The 26,045-nt window shown below is 37.1% G+C and overlaps 2 protein-coding genes across 3 annotated transcripts in view; both read left to right on the forward strand.

Moving 5' to 3' along the window:
- Positions 1–17,779, forward strand: part of SPEF2 (sperm flagellar 2) — an 81,891-nt gene extending 64,112 nt beyond the window's left edge. For both annotated transcript variants that reach the window (XM_072416585.1, XM_072416586.1), the window contains exons 25-37: positions 262–422; positions 2,853–3,024; positions 3,950–4,109; positions 5,791–5,922; positions 6,965–7,103; positions 9,275–9,504; positions 10,692–10,798; positions 13,055–13,237; positions 13,857–13,949; positions 14,612–14,785; positions 15,275–15,469; positions 16,923–17,039; positions 17,161–17,779. In XM_072416585.1, the coding sequence (XP_072272686.1) occupies positions 262–422; positions 2,853–3,024; positions 3,950–4,109; positions 5,791–5,922; positions 6,965–7,103; positions 9,275–9,504; positions 10,692–10,798; positions 13,055–13,237; positions 13,857–13,949; positions 14,612–14,785; positions 15,275–15,469; positions 16,923–17,039; positions 17,161–17,244 (1,947 nt within the window). In that variant the 3' untranslated portion in view covers positions 17,245–17,779. The remainder of the gene's footprint in view (positions 1–261; positions 423–2,852; positions 3,025–3,949; positions 4,110–5,790; positions 5,923–6,964; positions 7,104–9,274; positions 9,505–10,691; positions 10,799–13,054; positions 13,238–13,856; positions 13,950–14,611; positions 14,786–15,274; positions 15,470–16,922; positions 17,040–17,160) is intronic.
- Positions 17,780–23,046: 5,267 nt separating this feature from the next.
- Positions 23,047–26,045, forward strand: part of IL7R (interleukin 7 receptor) — a 58,788-nt gene continuing 55,789 nt past the window's right edge. The window contains exon 1 of the mRNA XM_072416588.1: positions 23,047–23,186. The gene's annotated coding sequence lies outside the window, so the exon portion shown is untranslated. The remainder of the gene's footprint in view (positions 23,187–26,045) is intronic.

A 26,045-nucleotide genomic window follows, 5' to 3' on the forward strand; every position in this document is an offset into this window, starting at 1 on the left:
CATGTCAGCAGAAATACTTCCTGATATTTTCTATAACAGGCAGGGCTGTGTTGTTATAGCACACAGCAGGACACAACCAATTGGTTTTATCCGGTCTAATGTCAAATCTAATAGAGAGAGATCCAACTATTGCAACCACTAATTGGGCCTTGTTTTGTTCATCCTAAGGTAGGGCTTTTAATAGACATTTGTTATCTATATGCCTGAATGTTCTGGATATTTATTTGTTTATTAGTATTTTGTTATGATTTTTATACACAGGCAGAGGTTGACCGGTTTCAAGATACAATGAGATTTCTTCATGATTATTATCAAGGAATGGAGAACAAAATACCGTCTGAAAACATCCAGGAGTTTGCTCGCATTCCTTTAGTTGAAATTACTAATTCCAGCATACAGGTGGAGCGTGAGCAGCCAAATAGGTATAAGATTTCTGGACACTTTCATAGACAATGACAATGACAGACAAATGAAGTTTTCTTTTAGGTGTATTCTGCTTGCATTTGAGATTAGCTGGAGAGGTTTCTGAGATCATTTATAGGTCATTAAAAGTTGTAGTTGACCTGCATTTGATCTCCTTCCAAGCTGCATTAGGCTTTGTTCAGACTAGCATTAAAAAACCTACTGTCCACAGCTAGGTGCCCAGGAGCAGTTTCAGGCATATTTGCCTAATTTTTCTGGCATTTTCCATTTGTATTTAAGCATTTGTAGGCATTTCCTATTGCCTTGCAGTAGCAAGTATGTGTGCCTTCATTCTTATTCACATAAGGTCCTCTGGAATCTGGCTTACCAAACATGGAATGGTACATATTAGTGTGTATACTATACACACTATGTGTTTAATGGTGTGTAGACCCCTTCCCTTTGGCAAAACCAGACCCCACGTAAGGGTTCTTGCAATGTGAGAGCCTCATCTTCACAACACAATGCCAGTTTTGTGAGGATATGTGGGCAGTGAGTCTAATGGAATCTGGAAGCCACTCTAATAAGGGGCCCACAAATATCCACCCCCTCACCCTAACAAATAAGTACATGACCCCCTTAACTATTCCCCAAAAAAGGTTAAAGCAGCTCTAGAAGAAAAAACACCACAGAATAGAAAAATATCTTTATTATTTTTTATGCAACTAAAAATTACCTTTACATGGTCCAATAAAGTCCAAATAGAAGTTCTCAAGATAATCTATTCAAAGCCCGCAATCCGTACATGAATACAATGGCAGGAAACGTCAGCTGAATTGGCTGAACATTGGGACAACAGTACAGGAGCTCTGCCTACCAACCATTCTTTGCCTTCAGCAAATGCAGGTAGGGGACAGCCAGCAACAGGTGGGCAAGCCTCCTGTCATTGTGTTTATTGGGGACAGCTTTAGGCTTTAAATACTCCTGCAAAACTCCTGGCAAATGCTATAAAAAAATTGCACAAGCATTTGAAAGCAATTTCAAGTTAAGTCTATGGTAAAAAACACTTAAAACCACTTGCAAAAACTGCTATACTAAATATGGCCTTAATCTGGCTTCAAGCTGCTTTTTCATTTGCGATAACATGTACAAAGAGAAAATCATTTCTCATCCTGACAAAAGCCCATCTACAAAGCTCACTAAAATGAAACTTAACTTTAATAAGAAAAAATTGTAAGCTAGCAGAATAAATATTGCAGAAAAAACAAGTGATGATGCAATCTTTTTCTTAATTCACACTGAGCTGCACATGTGCGTACGGTGTCAGGTATTCTGGTATACCTATGGCTGCCAGGAATTAATGAACGCCTGTGCAAATGAGCAGAAGTTATAATTATTCTGCCTAAACAGTCAGGATGTCTGAAGATCTGAAACCTAGAAGAGGATAAGGTGAAGATAGTAGCATTTGTGATGGAGCGAAGACAGGTTAGCTTGATCAGAAAATTTTAATCAGGCGGGTAAGTTTATTTTATTGCAGAAAGGACATCACCTGTACCTTTTGCAATAAAGAAACTGTCTGAAGAAAATATTATACCTTTAATTCCAATTTAATGTGTTAAACACCTGGTTTCTAAACAGTTTGCTGTATATAGTATATCAAATGAGGATGAGGGCAGCCACATTTTATCATTACATATCAAGGTTCTGTTTTCTTTGTGCCTTGCTTATACTCTTATCGAACTAAAAATCTACCAGAATCTGTCTGATTAACAACAGACTGTCTGCCTTCCCTGATAATTGGTAACTTGAGATCACATAATTTTCATTGTTGTTTTGTATCACTTTGTACAGTGTCACAGAAGAAAAGCACAATAAAGCACATTTATAAAGGATAACATTTTATGGAATTTAAGAAGTCATATCAACTAACTGTCCCTCAAAGGGGCTTACAATCCAGTGTCCCCACCGTAGTCATATGCCATTAGCACAGTCTAAGACCAATTTTGTTGGGAAGCCAATTAACCTACCTGCATATTTTTGGATTGTGTGAGCCAGGATAGTGTCCTCAAATTCGAACCTATTCTCTAGCGCTGCCAATCAATAGTGCTCACCACTGAGCCAACCATACTGCAATCCAGTCTTTTTATGGTTGGGATCAGTGCTTTTATTAATTTACCACTATTGCCTTGAGTGAGATTACAGATTACAGTTTTATTGTAGATATGCACTGCCTGTTTATTCCTTTGGCAACCATGATTGCCACTTTTAAAAAACAATAATCCCCATAGATGAGGCGATCAAGATGTTTGAAACAAATACCATTGGCTTCCTATGTAGCCTATGGTGTTCTCAACATCATAAATACTTTGAAATGAATGCTCATATTTGGAAAAGTTACCTTTTACACACACAATGCATTAAATGTTGATAATGACATTTTATTTCTGCAGGATTCCTCTTGTTCCTCGTAGATCCCAGACTCCAGAACAGAGCTCTGCCAAGCAGAGGAATAAGCATGGTGCAATGAAAGGAAAAGAGGATTCCTCTGGACAGATCTCTGAAACAGATCAGAAAATTATTCATGACACATGGCAAACAGCATTATCCGCTATCACAAATATGGTAATTTCAGTATATGGCATGCTTTCACCTGTCAAGAAGATTCATATTCATCACTTATGTTCAGTATATAGTATGGATAGCTTGATTTAAAGATGTATTCAGAAACAAAAATGTATCCTAACCTGAGACCAAAATACAATATATTGCAGATAACCAGTTTATAAAAGTGGTGACTTTCTTTTTAATTACACATTTTTCTATCTATCTATCTATCTATCTTTTTTTTTTTTTTTGACCTGGTGATCCTGCCACTTCCTGTGCTATTGCTCACTGTCCAAAATGTAGCAGTAGTCACCTTGGGACAGGAAGTGTTTTAAGACTAATAAACACCTTTCCCTTTACTCATCACCATACCATGGTGGGGCAGTGAAAACTTGGAACAGTACTAACCTATAGTCAGAACAGGCATACAGGCATAGGAAGTTATCAGCTCACGTGAGTTCATCAGGTATTTTTGAACTTATTAAAAAGGTATAACAAAATATTTTCAATGTTATGCTTAACAGAACAGAAGAGAGCAAGCATTAGTTGGTAGGGTTCACATACTTTTCTGATAAAAAATGTTAAGTACTTTTTTAAATTGCCTCATACAATCATTTATTGTTAGTGGACATGTAAGTGATCATTTCTTGGTGCAGTAGAACGAACAAGCTCTGTACAGGCAACACTGTTCTGTTCTATTGAGCATGAAAGGAGGAGGAAGAGCTTAAAGAATCCCTCCGCATTCTTGCCATACTAGACAACAACCATTATTTGCATCAGTTGTAACAATGTTAGGGAACGCTTGTAAAATATGGTTGAACAAGAAAAAAAACTGTTTCGTGATTTGACCCTATAGTATCAGAGCTGGCACAGAACTATTTCCCCTATTGTCTGTATGATACCGTAACTGATATTTCATCACTCTCTATTCATGTGATTGCAGGTGACTCTTGAAAAACAAGCAAAAGAATCAGAAGAAGAAATGGAACGCCAGATGATGGAAGTCAGAGAGAGGGAGCGGGTTAAAGCTTCTCAGACAGCTTCCCGAGAGAGTGTTAAAGGGGCAAAAAAGAAGCCTCCAAAGTCACCAAATAGAAAAAAAGGTATAAATAAGGTGCACATGTTCAAGAGACATTTTTGTCATGTGGAACATCTAGAATCAGACTGCAGGCTCTCAGTGCATCATTTCCATATCGCACAACTCCTAATAAAGTGTTTTTTAGGATAAGCTATCTTTAGGAGTATATGATTAGGTAACAGGACTGTTAGTCGACAGGAATCCTGATGTACATTCTTGTACGTGCAGCCTTGAAACATGTACTTTAAAAACCAAGCCAGAAATTGCATTGACCAGGTTCTATCCTAACAGATATTTTCTTCTGTAGGCTTCATCAGGGCTCTGTTTTGAGGGGAAATGTCTGCTGTGTACCAACAAAATGTGTTCTCTACCTACCTTTGGGAAACACTACTGAACAGCACAGTACTGGAGAACTACCTAACATTTGACTGTGTTCTGTTTCTGATCTCAGTCTTTAGCATCTTTCTAAATAATCCTAACAACTTTTATTTACTAACAGCATGCAACAGCAACACACTGTTGTTTTGTTTTCTGATTAATCCTTTTTTTTTTTCATTTGTTAGACTAAGAAGAAGTAGGTAGAACCCACAAAAGTATGTTCTGAAAAGCATGCTTGAAAAAAAAACTATTTTAAAATAAATCTATTTTAATTAATATGGGAGATAGGGAAGGGAAAGGGAGACACGCCTGTAACATAGGGTCTTGCCACACCTCACTCATTTAGGAAAGTGAGTAATAACTACAGATTAAACAGAACAAGGGGTTGAAGAAACCACAAAAGAAGTGTTTCATTTGGCAAAGAGTTAGTATATTGGTTGTACATACATTACAATTTCAAGACAATTCTCAATGCTGTCACAGTGTACAAAATATACCATTACCCCTGATTGCAACTGGCCTCTGACTGTATGCATCAACTCTTGCATGTCTGCAACTTCTACTGCACCAGCAAAATTAGACTAACCATCTTTAAAGATCTTCCATCTCAAATCAACCTACCAAAACTGAACTAACTTAAAAAATTGATCCAATGTGAAATTGGGTTAATGTCACCTTACCCTGAATCTGACTCTTGCTATTGTATGCAACATTTGACATTGTCTAAATGTAGCTAACAATCATTCTGTACAACACTACCCTATGGCTCATCTATGAATCCTAGAACTGCTTGCCTGCACATTTACAGACGATAAAGTCTTTATGATATACCCCTGAGGAAGCCTTAAGATGCGAAAAGTGTCGGGTGAAGGCCACACGGTTATGTACTACATTGCGACAAGTAACGAACTATGTGGGCACATGTTTAGCCACCGAACCTGGATCAACACCTATGCCAGCATACTCTGTCTAGTATTTTTACCACCAAGAATACCCTGATGAAACAATGAAGGGTAAACTGTTTATTTTGTACACTGTGACAGCATTGATAAAGAAAAATAATTTTATTGTAAATAAAGCTATGCATTTTATTTATTCAACAAATTTCCCCCTTAAAATTACACTAAACTGTTTTTTTCTAGTACAAAGCAAAGGCATTTTTTCATTTTGCTCTTTTGTTTGTAAAAGGTTACATACAGTGCACATTGAATAGATAAAAAGACTACAAAAAATTTCACCATATAACCAAAATTAGACAAAGTGAATTCACGCTTAACATGAATGTGTTCAGATATGTTTTTAAATAACAACTGCTACATTTTTTACAGGAGGAAAATCTCCTGGACCTGCAGCCCCATCACCTCCTCCCACAGCACCGGAGGACAGCACAGAACTGCAGAAGCAGCAGGAATTGCAAATGAAAATGAAGCAAGAATATTTTGCTGCTTTGGAATATGAAGGTATTCCTATTATAATCAAATGTATAGTCTCTTAATTCAGATTATGATAGTTAAAGTACAACTAAAATCTGGACCTAAATCTCAGATCTATATAGTGGTGAAAACAGCAAATTCCAGGTGTGGTAAGCTGACCTAGCAAGTATTCTGGCAGATTCTCTGTGGGACCCATCCACATCATGACGACCTTCTGACTGAAGGACCATCATGCTTGACGGCAGCTGTCTTTAACTGTATGGCTGTTTAGCATAGGTGTTTTAGAGAGAGGTGCATCTCCGAGTCTGTGTTCCCTACAATGCTTAGGGCTAGAAAATCTACTTCCCAGAAAGTGGAAAGACTTGGAAAGTTCTTCTTTACATGGGGTCAGTTCATTTTGGAGTTTATTTGCATGATGAATCAACTTTTTTGTAGCCTGGCCTAAAGCAAAACTTCTCTTCCAGCTCAATCTAAGGTCCAGTAACACCTCATTCTGTAGTTAACATTTTTGTATTATTATTGTTATCTAGTATTCTTATATCCATCACCTGCAAAGGAAAATTTCTAAACTGACATACAGTTCCTGATCTTGCCCAACGTTAAAGTGCTTGAGCATACAATCTCATTCTTGTGCAAACTAGTCTCTGCCTTTCACCTCAACAAGTCTGCCTTGAACATCCCATTAGTCTGCCTAGCTCCAGTTCATCAGAAAGAGTTCTCATTGTCTGGGGGTCATTTGAACTGTCAGGATTTACCTCGGCCATGACTTCACTCAGAAAATCTGATTCCCTCTTTGAAATTCCACATGATCTTCACAAGGGCAAAATGTCATCTAGGTTCACCTTCTATATGTAACTTAGACCGAATATTATCTCAAGGATGGAACTTTTTCAAGTTATTGCAGTTTCACCAGGGAACTGAAAAAAAAAACAAATATGTGCTAGCATTGAGAATTTAGACTGTGAAGAACTATGCTAAAAGACTTCATAAAAATAAGGATTTTTTTAATATATTGTTTTATATAACTATTCTTTATTTTCTTTTATTGGATTTTTTTTATTTTTACCAGAGGCAGCTGTGAGTGCTCAGCTTGAACTGATAAAAACAAAAGCCTTGGAAGTATACCAGGACATGTTATCAAAAGCACAGCAAGCTTATAAAGATATGAATATGTGGCTGGGGGCTCGCTTCCTTGCTGAGATGTCAAGGTAAATAACCACATGTATACAGTATGTGCGTGTCACTTCCATACCCACATGAGGAGCATATAATCATGAAGAATATATATAAAAACTGTTTAGAATACAGAAATTCAGGTGTTGTGTCCCTTCATATTTACTGGATTGGAGCTTCAGGTATCTTATTTAAGTAAATGTGCTAAGGTTAAGCAGTAACAACAATAAATGCAATTAACTGAAGGTGCACACATCCTTTCGAATTCCCTCATGAGTCCTGGTACCCAAGATACTATTATGAAGCGTCTGACTTCTACTCTTCCAACTCACCTCTCTCAATTTACTTATAGATCATCACTGTGATAGGTGGCCTATTTGAACAGTAGTTATGTGTGGGACAAATTGAACCAATATTAAGGAAAGCAAAAAAAAAACCTCTGTTCACTTAGAATTTATTGAAGGTTTATTTAAAAAGAAGGTTACAAAGAAAAGATGAGAAGAAGAATCAGACTAGTCATAGACATAAATCTTTTTTTTATCACCAATCCTTTTTTTTAAGAGCAAATTATTTTGATTTTGCAAATTAGTGCACCCTATTTTTGAAAAAGCTGAATTAAAAAAAAAATGTTACCCAAAGAGATCAATCAGTTGTAATACTTTTATTTTTGCAGTAAAGCATGTAAGAGGGTACTGGCATTGGTAAACCATGCACAAAACAGGGACACGCACAAAAAGTCCAATTAGGTTTGCCCTGAATTTTTATTTAGCAGGGCTTTGTACAGCAAGATTATAAAATAAAACAAACAAAACATCTGCTTATCTGAGCTCCTGGCTACTGTCAGGCCAGTTCCTAACTACCGTGTTTCCCCGAAAATAAGACCTACCCCGAAAGTAAGACCTAGCACTATTTTCTAAACCTGCCCTAATATAAGACGTTCCGGCTCCTGTCACAGGCGGAGTGATACTACATGCACTCCGCCTGTCAGAAGCCAGAACTCGGGCTCGCGTCTTCCGAAAGGTAAGTTTTTTTTTATTTTTAAGACCTACCCCGAAAATAAGACCTAGTGTGTTTTTAGGAGCCAAAAAAATATAAGACAGTGTCTTATTTTCGGGGAAACACGGTAACAGGGTGCCCCCCAAAACAACTCCCTAGATCAAACAGGCAGCATTGGTAATATTGTTTGTGCTCCATCCCAACCAAGTCTTTTCACCTATCAGCATAGTAGAGAGAGAGAGTCAGCTTACCTAAACATTTATAAAAATGTCTAAACAGCTGAGACAAAGTCTGGCTACCAAGTAAGATTAACCTGGGAATGAAGGTTTTATCTGTTTAGTCTTTACTTACACTATTCAAAATAAAAAAAGTTTTGATCTTAGATGCTCTTGGTCATGGTGTGTCAAAGTTTTTTCTTGTCTAAAGCGTTGGGACGCTAGTTTTGCCTGCCTATTCGTTATTATCCTGGGCAATAATCTAGCATCAGCACAGGTATTCCCCAGTTTTCTTTTGTTCTGCTGTCACTGTAGTTGGTCATTTCCAATTTTTTAACACTTAAGAGTCTGTATAGGGTCCAAGTTCCTGCCTTCTGTCCATGTTGCTATTGCTGCAATAGAAATTCAATCGCACAGTTGTTTGAGCAAGATTAGAAGTAATGATGAACCAGTTTGGCTTTTGCAGTCCATATATTGATGAAGTGAAAAAAGAAGCCCAAAAGGTTATAAATACCCTAAATATATTAACAATGTTTTTGCCCTAAGGCTGAACTACTATAGAAAGCAAGGAATTATGTGGCATTAAAATCCTACATATTTATTGGATATATTGATTAAAAGTCATAAATGACGATAATAACAACAATGTACAATTTTTAAAATAATATTGGTAGTGCCCGACGTGTTTCTCGGGAGACCTGCTTCTTCAGGGAATTTACCAAGCAAAGAATTTTGTTTTTTAATATTTATTTTGCAGCCTAGATCCTTTGCTACTTTTTGTCGTGTTGATGTTTGTTTAATTAATTAACGTCTCAAACCATCAGCTCTACTGGCACACTTCCAAAATATCTAAACCGTACAATAGCACATATCCAAACATGGCAATAATTACCCCTCTGTTTTGATGCATATTATCTGGTAGAATATAAAAGGTGTTCTTTTACTTGTATCTGAGCATAATACATTTATTTTACTTTTTTTTTTACTTTTCGCAGTATTGATAAGTTGATTCAAGTTGCTCGTCATCACATTGAAACAAGCACTAAGATACAGTATGAACTAGTCTTGGAGCAAACTGACTTCTATGTCAGCTCTGATGTGAAGGTCTTTCCTGATCCTATCCCACCTCCCAGACCCCCTCCAGTGGAAACATCTGACAATGGCACACTGACCATATCCCAGCTTCAGAGATTACATAATCAATTTCTGCAAGTGGCTCCTGAAGGTAAACTGGCTGCTAGATCTGTCAGTTGACAAATAAGGATTAATACATGAAGTCATTCTAGCCCTATATGATTAGTTTAATCTCTGTTTAATTCAGTAAAATTGAATGATAAAAAAATGGCATTCATCAATTGAAAATCAGTTATACTGCAATACAGTGGGCCTAATTTATTACAGCTCTCCATGGCTGGAAAGGATACACTTTCATCAGTCATTGGTCCAGGATGTGCTAGCAAATGTTTTGAATCCTGGATCTGATCCATTATGGGTTTGCTGAATCACCCAGCTTCACTGATGAAAGTGTATCCTCTCCAGCCTTGAAGAGCGTTAATAAATCAGGCCCACTAGAATTGATGCATGACCCAACAGGAAAAAAGTACAGGGAAATCGGAAAGGTCTCAAACATTGTTCAGATGTTGGTACAAAAGGGAAAGTGACCAGTTACGTTTGACCAGTTAAGGTTGGTTTGATTCAATAGTCATTAGCTGTACAGTCATTAAAGTATATCGAAACAAGCATTATTTTCAGTTATGGACAGAATGAGGAAGTTGAAATCTAATGTTTTTATTGTGGCCGGTGTCCTTACTGGTGAGAATAACCTTATCTATATGACCTTTTACCAATAGTCACTGAGGGAAGAAATTGAGAAAACCAAAACTTTAAAGTTTTTATGTGTATGTAGGGCCTTATTTATTAAAGCTCTCCAAGGCTGGAGAAGATACACCTTCATCAGTGAACCTGGGTATTCCAGCAAACCTGGAATTTACTATTTGTTAGCAAATGTTTTCAATCCTGGACTAAATTTATTCCAGGTTTGCCATATCACCCAGGTTCACTGATGAAAGTGTATCTTCTCCAGCCTTGGAGAGCTTTATTAAATCAGGCCCATAGCTCTTATTTAAACATGGCTGGTGCACTGTTAGAAATTGCACGCATACATTACAGTGTGGCACACTGCCAAAGATAATGCATTAGGTGTCCTAATTAAGTGCACAGACCGCTTTAACTCACACTGGACCACACAACCCATCAGTGCCTATCATAGCTATTTTTATCAACTGCAAGGAACAGTTCTATCCACTTGTAAATTAAAACACCGTTTCCTAAATGGATATTACATAGTGGGCTTTTTTAAACTGTTAACCTTGTTAAGGATATATAAAGTTCAACTAAAGTCTTTCTTTGTAGGTACAATATCAAATCAGAAACTTACAGACCTTCTCATGGAACTTACATCAATGAATTCTGGAGATGACACTCTTCCAGAGCTGTGGATGCATCTTACACTTGCTGAGGTATGATCACCTTTCCCAGATTTTCATATTTGACTTACTCTGACGTATGACAACTAAAATGTTCCAATGAAGAGCTCTCAGCCATGTAAACGAAAATAGAATATGTTTACACTATAGGCTACAGAGAGTTCAAGGTGATACAATCATTTTACTGAATAAAGAGATCAGGATCACATGAAGGTTTAAATAGGAAATTCAATTTAACACATTTGTATTAAAAATCCTGTTTTCCCCCGGTTGGAGAATTCAACAGGTCTAAAAGAATATACAAATACATATATCACAAGGCTTTTCCAAGCAGCATATACTCCCCCCCCCCCCCCCCCCCAGTTGGCACTATCACAAAGCATCCTTTCTGTCACATTTACTGTTTTTTTCTCTTAGTGAAATCCTACCACACAGGTTTCACTGAATAAAAATATGCATTTTATGTTTGACATTCATGTCAGCAATTGTTGGCCATATGTGATGGTTTGTAGTGAAATACTGACAACCAAAAGGAGTGAAATCTTCAGGCTGGTTTATACATAAATCCAAACAATAACCAAAATAATTTAAACTGAACTTTTTAAGTATGTAATTACAATACAAAAATAATTAATATATATATTTAAATACCAATAATCTTTATTAAAGTATCAAGTCATAAAATTACAATTATACATTAAAAATGGCAGTTACTGATTAACAATCTCATAATAGCTGGATGGTTCTCAGTAGGTATTTTTCCACACGTTTCACAGACATTCACTTCCTCAGAAAATACCTATGAGACCTACAAGATTTTTTAAACAGTAAAATCTAAGTAAATAAATAATTCAAAAAGTGTACTCACATGTAATATTTTTTAAACAAATATAGTGTTTAATTTTCAAAACCAGCCTTCTATTGAAGCATAACAAGTTGAAGTTCCCTCTCTTTTCAACGCAATTGTTGGAGCATTTATAGAGCGGCATCAGGGGAGAGAGCAGGCATGGCACCAAAAAAATGTTTCTTTTTATTATTATTATTATTATTATTATAACTATTAATATTATTATTAATAAACATGATTTACAAATTATGCAGCACTGTACATTAAATAGCGGTTGCAAATGACAGACATATACAGACAGTGACACAGGAGGAGGAGAGGACCCTGCCCCGAAGAGCTTACAATCTAGGAGGTGGGGGAAGTATCACACAATAGGAGGGGAGTTATATAATGGTTGGGAAGTAGTGAGGGTTTAGGAGACAAAAGAAGACAGGTAGGCAAGTTTGAAAAAAATGGGTTTTGAGTGCTCTTTTAAAAGAACGGAAAGTAGAAGTGAGCTGAATCGGATGAGAAAGACCATTCCAGAGAGTTGGGGGACCTGGAAATGTTCTGAATATGAGCGGTAAATGAGAGGGCAGAATCAAAGGTGACGCCAAGACAACGTGCTTGAGGGGAGGGACGAATGACAGGTTTGTTAACAGGAATTTGTCAGGGGGAGATTTGGAGTGAGGGGGGAAGATGATGAGTCGGTTTTATCGGTTTTAACCAAGTGGCAAGCACCAGTCTATAAACAATGAATGTTCTTTTTGAGAATCATCTATCCTTCATAAAGTTTCAATTATCTAAGTTATGGTACTATTCAATATACCCATATTTCTTCAGTACAAGTGATATTATTATCATCCCAATTTACTTATTTATTTACAGGTAATTTTACTTGTAATTTACTATCACTTTGAACATTACACATTTTATATTATACACTTTACATTTTTACCCTGAAATCCCCCCCCCCCCCCCATGTAACCTATGATGTAACCCCTATCACATAATGATGTAAATATGTAACAAGGGGATATGCAGTAAAAACAGCTTTGAAGGGTATTTACAGTGGTTTTAAATATATTTTCCTTTACAATATAAGAAAAAAAGTGTTTTATCAGGAAAGCAAATTGTGTTACAAATATTTGTTCAAGTTTCTAGATCACCCTTTCTCCTGTTACTTTGCTTACAAATAAATCTGAGCAGGCTCCTCAGCCTGATTTTATATGGTTTCATTTACATAAATTTAAACTTTTTAAAAATAAAGATTTCTTGAAATGTGGAATTTTATTTTACTTTAAACAATATAGGTCATATACACATAAACCTGATTAATAACCTGGTGGTTGAATTTGATGGACTGACGTCTTGTTTAAATCTGACTTAATATTTAACTATGTAACATTGCAATATATTTGTTTTATATACATACTGAGACTAAAGAACGTTATTCATTCTAGATACATGAAATAACTTCTGCTGTGTCACTGGGGTCAGACATGGTGAACTGGCGTAAGTTTCTGTTATCAGCATCCTTACCTTGGCCATTCCCCTCATTGCTCCAGCTTCTGGGTACACTTCAGAGATTTCAGGCTTCTGACCCTGATTCATGTGACATAGTCAATGAAGAAACTTACAGAGAGGTAATGTATATTATTGGTTGTTTTCATCACTGATTGTTTTCCTAATTAAACAGACATTCCTGAAATATGAAGGTCTTTGATTACTGACTTGAGTATTGCTGGAGGAGTCAGCATTAATGTAAATAGAAAAGTCATTGATCCAAGTTACATTTACAAAGCCTGTTCCCTAACTTTAGTAACCCTCTTTAAAGATGACACTTACTGAACTAATATAAAAAAAAACATATTTTTGCATGAATATCATTTTTTGTAAATAATTGCAACTTTTTCATTTAGAAAATGTGATTTTGTTTTTTGTAGGTGGGATTTTCTTTGCAAACTTAATTTTTACCACATTCACAAATCTATGTAAACATTCAGTAAACATTCACTTTGCAAAGTGAACATGGTTAATTGCTTTAATAAATTAGTCAGATTGGAGATGTTTATTCTCAGGCTACTCTGCAACCTCCCAACCCATGAGGTTGGACTAGCCTTTTGTACAAAGGGCATTTGGTGTCTTCACCTTATTGCATTGGTAAGTGTTGCTCCTAAGATACATTTACACAGGCGCAAAAATAACATTCTTATGAAATGATATGTTTTGCATATTGGTATATGTCTTCTGTTTTCCTAACAGGTTGAGCTGTGGTTTACTTGCGAAATTGAAGAAAAGGTACCTGAAGACCCAGCAGAACCTCTGCCATTTAATAGACTGGAACATCTGAAAAAGGTATAACATTTCACTAAAACAGCTATTATGACTACATCTTGTTCAGAATAGCAGAGCCGAGTCTTAACATTTGACGGAAGATATAAAAGATGTGGTGTGTGAACCTATTTTCCAACTGCCTAACAGCATATACCCTAAACTTTCTACTGGTATTGTTATATGCCAAAATCATTATTTTTACCTTTCTTAATCTAGGTGTTTGATTTAAAAATACAGATATACACACTAGAATTAACACATAGGCCTGATTGAATAAAGCTTTCCAAGACCGGAGAAGATAGACTATCATATTAGAACCAGGGTGATCCAGCAAATCCAGGTTTGCTTGATCACTCAGGTTCACCCATGATAGTCTATCTTCCCCAGGCTTGGAGAGCTTTAATAAATCAAGCCCATGATTTATATGTGTTTAAACATACGCACACAAGGCAAACAGTAAACAAAGAGTCAATTTACTTATTTTCCATTATACCTCAGTAACCTCTGTAACGAGTACATAGTTAAGCCTAATCTATTTTTGCACCTACTACTGTAGGTACAACCAATTTAGTTGAAAGTTCATTAACCTGTATCTGTTATTTTCGCACTTCATACTGTACATAGATATGTGTGTTTATATAGAGATTATATGATAGACTTATATAACTGTTTTTCTTTTTCAGTTTTTCTTTGATGTGTTTGCTAACCAGAAGAAGCAGCCTGCAGAGCTTCACTATGTAGATATGTTGTTATACTTTGCCTCCCATCCAGATCCCACAGAGGGATTCTACAGAGCACTCAGTATAGTTACAGGAAGACCAATAGTGTTTAAAGCAGATGACAGCTCACTTGTTAAGGTAGAGAGGACATACCTTTTCCTATCTTTTTTGTATAAAGTTCCTATTGCATCTCCTGTCAATTATATCAACACTGATAGTTGTTCTGATAAAATAATGTTTTTTTAGTGGGAATTATAACCTGCATTTCCAAACATTATTTAAGGTACATCTAAAACTTTTTGTATTATTGCATGCAGTGGAAAAGGTTCAGTTGAAACATTAGGAAACGTACCATCACCACTGCTGTAAAATTGAAATCTATAGCCAGCTGTGATTTTCACAGTTTATGATTAACTGTAATAGCAACATTGGGGGCAACAGCATGGGAGGAGGTCCTGGGTGTAAGACTTTAGTGCTAGAAATAAAAGCTTTGTGGCCTTTTACATTTATGTGGTCGGTTATTTCCTGTTTTTATGATAATTAATTTAAATCTGGTATTTTTTTATTATTTTTTTACATTTTTGTATACTTTAAACATTAAATTCATGTAATAATATTCATCCACAGTCTGTTCCCAATTTGAGTACTTTTGAAGAATGTAAGAATGGAATTATAGGTAACGAGGATGATATACTTAAGAACCCAGAAGAGGTCACTGTCACAATTAAGGAAATCCTTCGGGTGTTTGAGCATGGTGCTGGAGATGATGTGGAGAGTCATAGATTTACTTCACGTGAAAAAGAAGCTAGTAGCAATTACAAGGTTAGTGAAATTATTAGATTTTTTTTTGTAAATAGTTGTTCATAATGGGACATATTCAATTAAAAAATATTTACTAAATAGTCACTTACTACTGTAGCAGTTCAGACTTACTGGGTCTAATTTATTTAAGCTCTTTGAAGCTGGAGAGGATACACTTTCATCAGTGAAGCTGGGTGATCCAGCAAACCTGAAATGGATCTGGTCCAGGATTGAAAACATTTGCTAACAAATAGCACATGACATTGAAGAAATCCATTTGCTGGATCATCCAGCTTCACTGATAAAAGTGTATCCTCTCCAGCCTTGGAGAGTTTTTTTAATTTAATAAGTTTTATTAAATTTATTAAATCAGGCATACTGTATTTTTAACTTTATCTTGTTCTAGTGATGACATTAAGTCTAAGGCCTAACGTCATCATGTAAACCTGAAAACACTTCAGATGATTCTCACCCCAATATTACCGTTCAGGCTCATATCGGGCAAGAATCTGACGTGTACAACAGTTGACTGGCATTGTTCATAGATCTGTCCTGATGGATCCATGAAAAACGCTGTACATGTCAATGAAGAAGAGCACAGTGAAGTGCCACTCGTTCATTCTCCTCTACTATAAAGAATAGAACAATGCTATGTGTACATCGCTGGTTTGTTCATCTGTCACTTTTATTGTCACTGGAAACATTCAGGAAGGATCATTTACAGCTACAGAAATTGAATATGTGTGTGCAGCCTAAGAGTCAGGAATGAGAAGCTGAGTATGCATAATAACATCTTATAACAGAGCCCTGTCTGTTTCCAATAATCTTAACCTCATGTATTTAGTACTATGTGCCCAGTCAGTAACTTTACAGCAGCCATATATTGACTACATAATATCAGGGAAGGGCAGAAGGGCATCAGCTGTCATTCTCATATAAGGCATCAAAGGCCACAAATCAAATTATTTAAACCTGGTATTTTACCAATAACCAGCTACAGCTCCAAATCTTCCTCAGTTCCTTGTAGTTTGCTATGTAACATTTTCTCCGCAGTAAGATAGTCCTCTTCTTAGTCCCAGTATCACACCCAGTCATCACAATTATTGCAGCAGAGAATCTGGGAGAAAGGATCTGCCAGGTGCCCTATAATATTATCTATCGATGAACGCATGCATACAGCCTGTGGGCAGTTAAAAAGGCACAAATTGTGTTCGGTAGGTTCGTGGGCAGTGACAGAGGAGCAGGGAAAATATCAGTAGTTGTCAAAATAAAGTCTGAAAAGCATTGCATTTGATAAAGTTAATAGTAGTGGTATTTTAAAAGGCAAGTGATTTCACAATTTTAGTTAAAACTAGATTGTAATTAAACTTTCACTAGGAGAAAAAAGCCCATGAAGGTAAGCTCTTCCCATCAGTATATCAGTATATGTGTCACTGTTCTCTACAACATTAATTATTTGTTTTTTTTTCTACAGAGAATCCAACACATATTTAATGATATAAGCCCAGACAGCGCAGTGCCCGTCACCTCTCTTTTGAAACACCCCGCATTTTGTGATCTTGTTGAAAGTTGTCAACTCTATAAACGTTCTGTAAGTAAATATTGCAGATTATGATTTTACTTTGTTTCTGCTCACAGCTAAACCATTTTATCTGTCGATATACATTGAAGTGTAGTGCAATACCCAGAGGATTGCCTTTATTGTGTTACAGGACATCCAAATCATACTACAGAAAACAACAGGGACACACTCAAGTGATGGGGACACCCTGACATCAAGCTCCACCGGAGTATAATACACAATGCATATGACAACCTCTGTTTTATGCAAGGATTCTTCCAGCAACTTACTGTTGGAAATAATTTTCACAATTATACTTCTTTCTAAAATGTATTTGTCAGATCAACTTCTTACCTAATCTCTAATCTTGTGTTGGAGGCTGCCAATATTTGACCTTTGCCACCAGGGTCAGGTTTTGGGGTGTAAGCAGCACTAGGGCCAGCAGTGGTGCTAGAAGTGGGATGGCAGCCTCCACATCAGGATGCGAGCTTCAGCTTATATAAGGAAAATTTAGATTTGTTCTCTTTAATAAAATATGTGTCTGGATCTTTAGCTTGAAACAATCTCTTAAATATTAAATATGAATACTATTGATGATTACTGATTTTTCTTCATTGACACAATTGACGCAGTCCTGTCACAGACATGCTCCATTCATCACCCAAACAGAAATATGTTTATTCAAGCAAATCACCACTCATCTGGAAATGAAAGCAGATCTGTAATTGTTTTTTTTTTTTGTTTTTGTACATTTTACAGTAATAAACGGTTAAAACCCCTGTCTGAGTTTTTTATGCTGTCTGGGTTGTGTTAGGGAGATCCCCTTTCGCTTCCTGTCCTGAACAAAGTAGGAAGTGAAAGGAAACCTCCCCAAGTGAAGGAAACCCCCTTTCTGTTCTCCCTGGAACAGGTGTTACCATTGGAAGTTTGCTCTGACCTCCTGTCCCAGTGACACTGGAACATTTTGTAATAATGTAATTCTTGAAAACATCACTGCATCCGGCCTTATGGCTTTATTTATGAACCCTATGCTCTGAAACAAGCAGATGGCTGGCGCTTAGGAAATGTTATGCAAACATTACAATGGCTGGATGGGTAGATGACAGTCTGGAGGAGTGGGCATTCCTTGGCATGTTATATATTTCCATGTAGACCACCTAGATCCTAGGTCCTGCCCACTGGTGGACACTGAAGAAATCTAAGTCCAAGACATATTAAGGGGGTGTTGAGGACCAGCCGCCACTCCCTTAGGCAATACGCACGGAGATCCCTCTCCCAGTGTGCTGCACAGCCCTTCCTCCTCCATTTAATCCACAGCCCTGGCAGCCTTTGCATATGGGCGGCTCAATATTGCGCTGTCATCGGTGGGGCCGGGATAGACAGGTGTCCTGTTCTGTCTGCGTGTCCATCTCCTATCTTTTTCAATGGGATTGTGCTTCAGTGTGAGCTCCCCGAGAGTGGGCGTGTTCTATAGACTTCGGTAATCAGCTGTGACTGCTCCCCGCCCACCTTGCACTTGTGAAATAATCCCACCCCTTGTACACCAGCAGCATGAGAACTGTGTCTGTGACCCCGAGAGTTGATTCTAAACCTAATTTCAGCCCCCTGAACATAACAAGTTTCCAGATACGGGGTCTCAGACATAAAATCCCAATAAGAATCAAGGATCTTTTCTCATTGAAGTGGAACTAAAGTAAAAATAAAAAGGATGACACCTTTATTGTAATAATGTAATTCTTGAAAACATCACTGCATCCGGCCTTATGGCTTTATTTATGAACCCTATGCTCTGAAACAAGCAGATGGCTGGCGCATAGTAAATGTTATGCAGACATTAAAATGCCTGGATGGGTAGATGTAAGTCTGGAGGAGTGGGCATTCCTTGGCATGTTATATTTCCATGTGGACCACCTCCTAGATCATAGGTTCCCAACGAGAGCGGTCCTGCCCACTGGTGGCGCTGAAGAAATCTAAGGGGGCATTTCTTGTCTAAGACATAAAAAGGGGGTTTGAGGACCAGCTTCCACTCCCTTAGACAATACGCACGGAGATCCCTCTCCCAGTGTGCTGCACAGCCCTTCCTCCTCCATTTAATCCACAGCCCTGGCAGCCTTTGCATATGGGCGGCTAAATATTGCCCTGTCATCGGTGGGGGTGGGATAGACAGGTGTCCTGTTCTGTCTGTGTGCGCATCTCCTGACGTTTTCAATGGGATTGTGCTTCAGTGTGAGCTCCCCGAGAGTGGGCGTGTTCTATAGACTTCGGTAACCCCGCCCCTTGTACACCAGCAGCATGGGAGCTGTGTCTGTGTCTGTGACCCCGAGAGCTGATTATAAACTTAATTTCAGCCCCCTGAACATAACAAGTTGCCAAGTACAGGGTTTCAGACATAAAATCCCAATAAGAATCAAGGATCTTTTTTCATTGAAGTGGAACTAAAGTAAAAATAAAAAGGTTGACACCTTTATTTGCACAGATCTGTGACGTATGCTGCTGTATTTGTCCAAAAACAAAAAGTGCCAAACTCACTGCATGTGTGAAATCATCATCTTTCATTATTCAATGAGAGAAAAGGCCCTCCTGCAAATGCCCGAACCCAAGCCCAATCTTGGAATTCAAGACGTGTGTATCCCAGGAGGCTCTGTGCTTCCATTCATTTTTTACTCCCCCCCCCCCTTCTATATAAAGTAAAAATTGTGATTGGCTAATTCAAAACCAGGGTCCCCAAATTGAGTTTGCATATTAGGGGCCCCTGGTGCATCTCTTGCATGGCATTGAGCATTAGGATACTGCCAATTGTCTGTGCGTTGTGGTGCCTCAAGTATAAATTTGCTCTCTCACCATACTTTAAGGCTGCATTCAAACTGGTGGTGAGGTGGCACTGTATTTACCCCTTGATCATGCCATGGAACCCTGCTTAGTACCGCTCAGTACTGCTCACTGCCGCCTGAAGTCAAATCTGCAGACACTTCTGTGCGAGGGACTGACCGGCTGGCACGGTGCCTGTTACACAGAGCTGGCCATTTGTCACCAAGCTCATCTCACTAATACTACATACATTTTTTTTAAAAATATATATATATATACCGTATATATATATAAAATAATTTTAAAAATCTGTCCCTGTTTTTCAATTTATAGTACAGTATAGTTCACCCAAGGGGGGCGCTATCGAATCACTCCTTGAAAACGTGGGCTCTGACCCAAAAAAGGTTGGGAACCTACGACCTAGATAATGCTCAAATGTGATGCTAAGCCTCCGTTATTGAAAAACCTTGAAAGAAAGTAATGAAAAGGATGGATTAGAGACAATAAAACTGAGGATGAAAGGAGTGATGATGCTGGATGTTGATCAGTTAAGAAATAAGTTCTCTATAACTCTATAACTTGCTGGACTCATTTCTAATGCACACAATGAAAAGTTGTCTGCATGTAGTGAAATAAAAGTTAGCAAAAGGGAAGACATAGACAGAGAAGTGTTCTGTTGCAATAGGGCCCTGGACTTTCCTCAGTTAACAGCCACAAGGGCCCTAAATCAGTTTAGCATAGGCCCCCCTCGGTTGGTCCTCTGTGGTAAATTTGAATCAGTTAACAAATAACTGTAGGCAACAAGAGTAAAACATTGACTGAACTGGCAATAGCTGGGTGGAGTTTTAAGAGGATATAGAAGGGTTGGGTGAATCTTTTCTCAGTTCTCAGTCTTCATGAGAAGATCCTTTATGGAGTTCTCGTGAAACAATGCCATCATTATCGACTTAGAAACTATTCTACCCCAAGTCTATCAAGGTGCTGCTTCTTAAGGCACAGTGGCTGCAATTGCATCTGAGTACTGTTTAGGGAGGTCAGGTACATTACCTGCCTACACCTTTTAACATATTAGAAGGACCAGGCTGCTCAGAAGTTACCCCACAATACCACTTTTGAGAAGTGGCTGATGGTCAAAATTGTAAAATATATATATATATATATATATATATATATTTATTTATATTATTATATTAGTATTTATGTATTTATATAGCACCAATCTATATTACGCAGTGCTGTGCAAAGTCCATAGTCATGTAACTAACTGTCCCTTAAAGGGGCTCACAATCTAATGGCCCTGCCTCAGGTCATATCTCATTACCACAGTCTAAGGCCAATTTTGTGGGATAGCCATTAAATCTAACTGCATGTTGTTGGAACGTGGGAGGAAACCAGAGTACCCGGAGGAAAACCGCGCACGATTAGAACCTACAAACTCCATGCAGATAGTGTCTTAGCCAAGATTTGAATCTGGGATCCAGTGCTGCCCAAAATTTTACAAAATGTTGAAAATGTGATCATAGATTTGCTTTAAGTCATAGTGACCCCGTCTTCATGCCTTTTAAGATGTCAATGGAAACTGGTAAATCATCCTCAAGTGTTTTGCAGCTGGGGCCATCGCTTGCAGTTATCTTACACAGCTACAATTATGGTATAGTGCCTTCAAAGACTTTAAGGTATAATTTTGTTCTCTGTTATTTTTTAAAGGAAATTGTTACCGTATGTTGTTTTTACTACTATTGGGCCAATGTACACCAAAGATTGTTGTTTTTGGTTTATTTTGTGGTATATGGTTTGTAGTTATAATAATGTGTGTAATTGGTTGGCTTTATTTGCAATACCATATTCATTATGCTGGCCAATAGACAGTAGTAGCAGAAATATAATACAGAGAAAAAAATCTCAGGATTGAATGTGGATATTGCAGCAAAAGCTGGCGTTGTTGTTTTATCTTATTTTTGTCTGAGGTTTTGTTTTAAAAAGTAGTTCAGTTGTGATTTTCTTTTATGTGTGTTTGTGTGCTTTTACATGCTTAAAAATGAAACAGCTGCAGCACCTCAGCCCCTATAAAATTACTCTAACTGTGATTAAAGCAATGGTAGGACAAATGTATTTAGCTGCAGGAGTACTATGGAAAATAGGTTAAAATTTGTTTTGTGAAATTGTTTTTCTGTAAATTAATCTGCAAAGTCTTTGCCCTTTATTACACTATTTACAAAATACTATAATTACACACTAATGATTTAATGGTAAGCCACAGCTATGGTCACAGCTTTTTTAAACTTTTCTCCAAGTAACATACAGTATACTAATATTATTATTATTACACAGTATTTATATAGCGCTGACATATTACGCATGCTGTACTAAGTCCAAGTCATGTCATTAGCTGTCCCTCAAAGGGGCCCACAATCTAATGTCCCTACCATAGCCATAATACAGTCTAAGGTCATTTTTGGGGGGAAGCCAAGAATCTTAACTGCATGTTTTTGGAATGTGGGAGGAAACAGGAGTACCTGGAGGAAACCCACACAAACGTGGAGAACCTGAACACTTCATGGAGATAGTGTGCTGGCCAAGATTCCAACCTGGGACCTAGTGCTGTAAAGGCCAGAGTGCTAACCACTGAGTCAATGGGCTTCCCATGTTACTAGTTTAAGTAACTAGTATCAGTAAAGCTAAACTAGTTCAACTACACTGCAGTGGAGCTAGCATGAAGCCTTGGAGTCGAGGAAAAGTCCATGTAAAATTGGACAGACATTTTACACCAATATGGTGAACAGTTTCCTTTTTATCTACCCTAAAGTTGTTGGGGAAAAGAGAGCAACCTCACTCAAACAAAGCAATGACATAAACCTGCAAACTAAAAAAAAACAGAAAAAAGCCTGGCATACCAACATCAGCCAATTAGATATAGCCCTCAATATTTCTAGCTTATATTATTATAATTACATGTACATGTATTCTGGGTACTTTTAGGCTACTTTTTGTTTGTTTGTTTTTTGTTTTGTTTTATTGCAATTTTTTTGTTTTATTGCAAAGATTAAGTAGTGATTCTGAATAGGTAATAGCTACTCTGTCTTGTGTTTTAGATACATAAACAAGGGTATTATTGACCAGAAAATGTATTTTTCACTTTGTAGCAGAGACATAACACACAAGCTGTACTTTCATGTGATTGCAGACATTTGTTCTCCAGACACTGTGTTCTAACCACGCAGGGGAACATCAGAAACCCAACTCAGTATCAGGGGCAGCTATCGCATGACTGTACCCCAAAGAGCCGCAGCTAAACCACAACATCCTTCTTTGTGATGTCAGCTTACTAGCGAAGTTCTTGTTGATGAGATAATATCGGTGCCTTTCATGGTAGGTAGTGCTAAAGGATAGTATTGCTTAAATGTTTCTTAAAATATAGTATGAGCTTGCCTGTATGCTAGATGAAGCTTGTTCCTGCTAGTACTTACCTGTATTCTATAATGTTCTATCATTTTTTGTTATCTTGTTTGTGCATGAATATTTGTTTTTTTTTGTGTGTCAATCAATAGTATTTTTCAAGAAATTGATTTAGAAGAGGATGTGAGCACAGAACTTGAGACATATTTGAATTTTTGTCATGAGAAGATTTTTGATTTCGTCAAATAGATATACAAAATATTCTTTTTTACAGATTAAAAAGGAATCAATAGGAAGTTCTTGGTTAAGATTTACATATACTTTAAGATCCAATTTTTTTAACTTAAATAAATCCCTTTACCATTTAGGTCATTTGACTTATTCAGCCAGTGAGAAGTCATTGTAGAAAATGTTAAATTGGAACTGAATGGAAAAAAAATAAAGACATTGTAAGCAGGCAGGTCATTTTATTCCAGACGTAATAAATGAAATAAAACCAACTTATCTGCCTGTTTGCAATTTTTTATGAAATGAAGCAAAACACACATGCAGCTCAGTGTATGGCGCTGGGTATCCTGGCAGATCCCTGCCTGCAGTCACACAGTTTCCTCTGAAAATGTGATGTACATTTGATGCACGTGTACAGGAATCACATCAGTTCAGTATGGCTAGTAAAGATTGGGTAAAGACGGCAGCAGCCACAACAGAGTCAGGACAGGTGAGTGTATTTTATGAAAAATTGCATTGAGGTAGGTAAACTTCTTTTATTGCAGAGCGGAGACCACCTGTCCCAGTTTTTTATATTTTAGGTTTAATTCTGCTTTAAGTTTACATTTAAATGAAAGCACAAGTCAAATGTTTTAAAACTTCTTCTAATTCAATGTTTTTTCTTTATACATAAACAATAATAATCAAGATAATATTGAAAGAATTTAAACTGTGAAGGAACACATATTGAATTATGTTTTAAACAAACAAAAGTGTTACATAAACCAGAATATGTTTTATATTTTAGAGTCTTCAAAGTAGCCATCTTTTGCTTTGATGACAGCTTTGCACACACTTGGTATTTTCAACAGGCTTTATGAGGTTGTCACCTGGAAAAGATTTCCAACTGTCTTGAAGGATTTCCCAGAGTTGTTGTGCATTTGTTGGCTGCTTTGCCTTAACTCTGCAGTCTAACTCATTCCAAACCATCTCAGTTGGGTTTAAGGTGGGTAATTGTGGAGGCCAGAACATCTGGCACAGCGCTCCATCACTCTCCTTCTAGGTCAAATAGTCCTTACAGTGTATTGGACTTTTTATCACTTTGTACCATTTCTTTATCTCCTTGTCCTTTTCTCTTTTCTATCGTAGAATAAAATAATATGTCACTTACTCTATATAATTAATGTTCATCCTATTACATACCAAATATTTTTTTTTTGCTTTGTACGGGACCTTTTAGGCATGTATCTAAACAACTCAATATATTTTTACTTATTTTTAAACATCAATATTTGTATTTGTTTGTAACAATGTTTCAAACGAATGGTATACACTATACAAGGTTCATTCCATAGCTGAACAATTCCCCATGGAAATCTTTTCACGCGTTTCACGGACCTCAACATCAGCTTTCTCAAGAAAAAATCATGGGATCTATGAAGATTTTTTGATGATAATTCAGTCTCAGTAAACAAATACATGTTTTCAAATAATTTCTCAACAAAATTAACAGACAAGATATGCACTTACATAAACCAGCTCTCCACTGGAGTACAACGTACCAAATCAGATCTTTTCTATCTTACAATTCCTCTCCCCGACTCTTTTTCTCAGCTTTTTCATTCGTATTATTTTTTTCAAAAATAGTTAAATCATAGTTTTTGTTTGCATTTCTATTTCTTAAAAGTTTTACAACAATATAAAAGCGCTCACAAAGTCTGAAGGGATCCAAGCATGTGGAAAATGCTCACCTTTTCAGCATCTCACAAAGACATGGAGAATGTTTCATTTGTCCTATTGATTTTTGTTCCTCAGTAGTGGCTTCTTTGCAGCATTTTGACAAAGAAGGCCTGATTCACTCAGTCTCCTCTGAACATTTGATGTTGAGATGTGTCTGCTATTTGAATTCTGTGAAGCATTAATGCGGGCTCTAATCTGATGTACTGGGAATTTGTAAACCTATCCTTTACATAAATCTTATGGACTTTTCTGGCACCTCCCATCAATCTTGATCACACCAAAATTTTAAAGTATAAAACCTGAAATATGGTGGGAAACCCAGTTTAAGATTATTCACAGTTTACAAAGTTTTTTGCCCCAATAAGCAAGTACTGTGCATTACCTAGTCCTGGATCACCCCGTCTCAAATGTGCAATGACCTCTGCCTCCCTAGTTCATTGTCTTTGGAAAAATGTATTCCAGTTCATACACAGATTTACAGATAATGATGTACAACTAGACCTGCTTTTATTTGGTTATTGGGATCTTAATCCAACATTCGTTCTTAGCCCTTTCCTGAAAATATAGATCAATATCAGCTTCCTGACAGCAAGGAGAGCTATTTTAGCTGCATAGATTCAACAGTATCCGCCTACTTTCTCCACTTTAGTATCCTCCCTGTAGGTAATATATGAAAAGCGATAGATTAGAGCCAACCAAGGGGATAATAAGATGAACAAGCACAAATTCATGATAGAGTTTATATACTCTACATGGTATATAACACACAAAACGTTACGATAGGATTGAGAGAATGTTCAGTTATTCAATGTTTTGCATACAGGTTTATGTTCGTTATGGTATTGTTAGCCCCAATGTAGTATTTATATGTAAAGGTTTTATTTT

This window comes from Pyxicephalus adspersus, chromosome 6, assembly GCF_032062135.1.
Source record: "Pyxicephalus adspersus chromosome 6, UCB_Pads_2.0, whole genome shotgun sequence".
In the NCBI taxonomy this organism is placed as follows: Eukaryota; Metazoa; Chordata; class Amphibia; order Anura; family Pyxicephalidae; genus Pyxicephalus; species Pyxicephalus adspersus.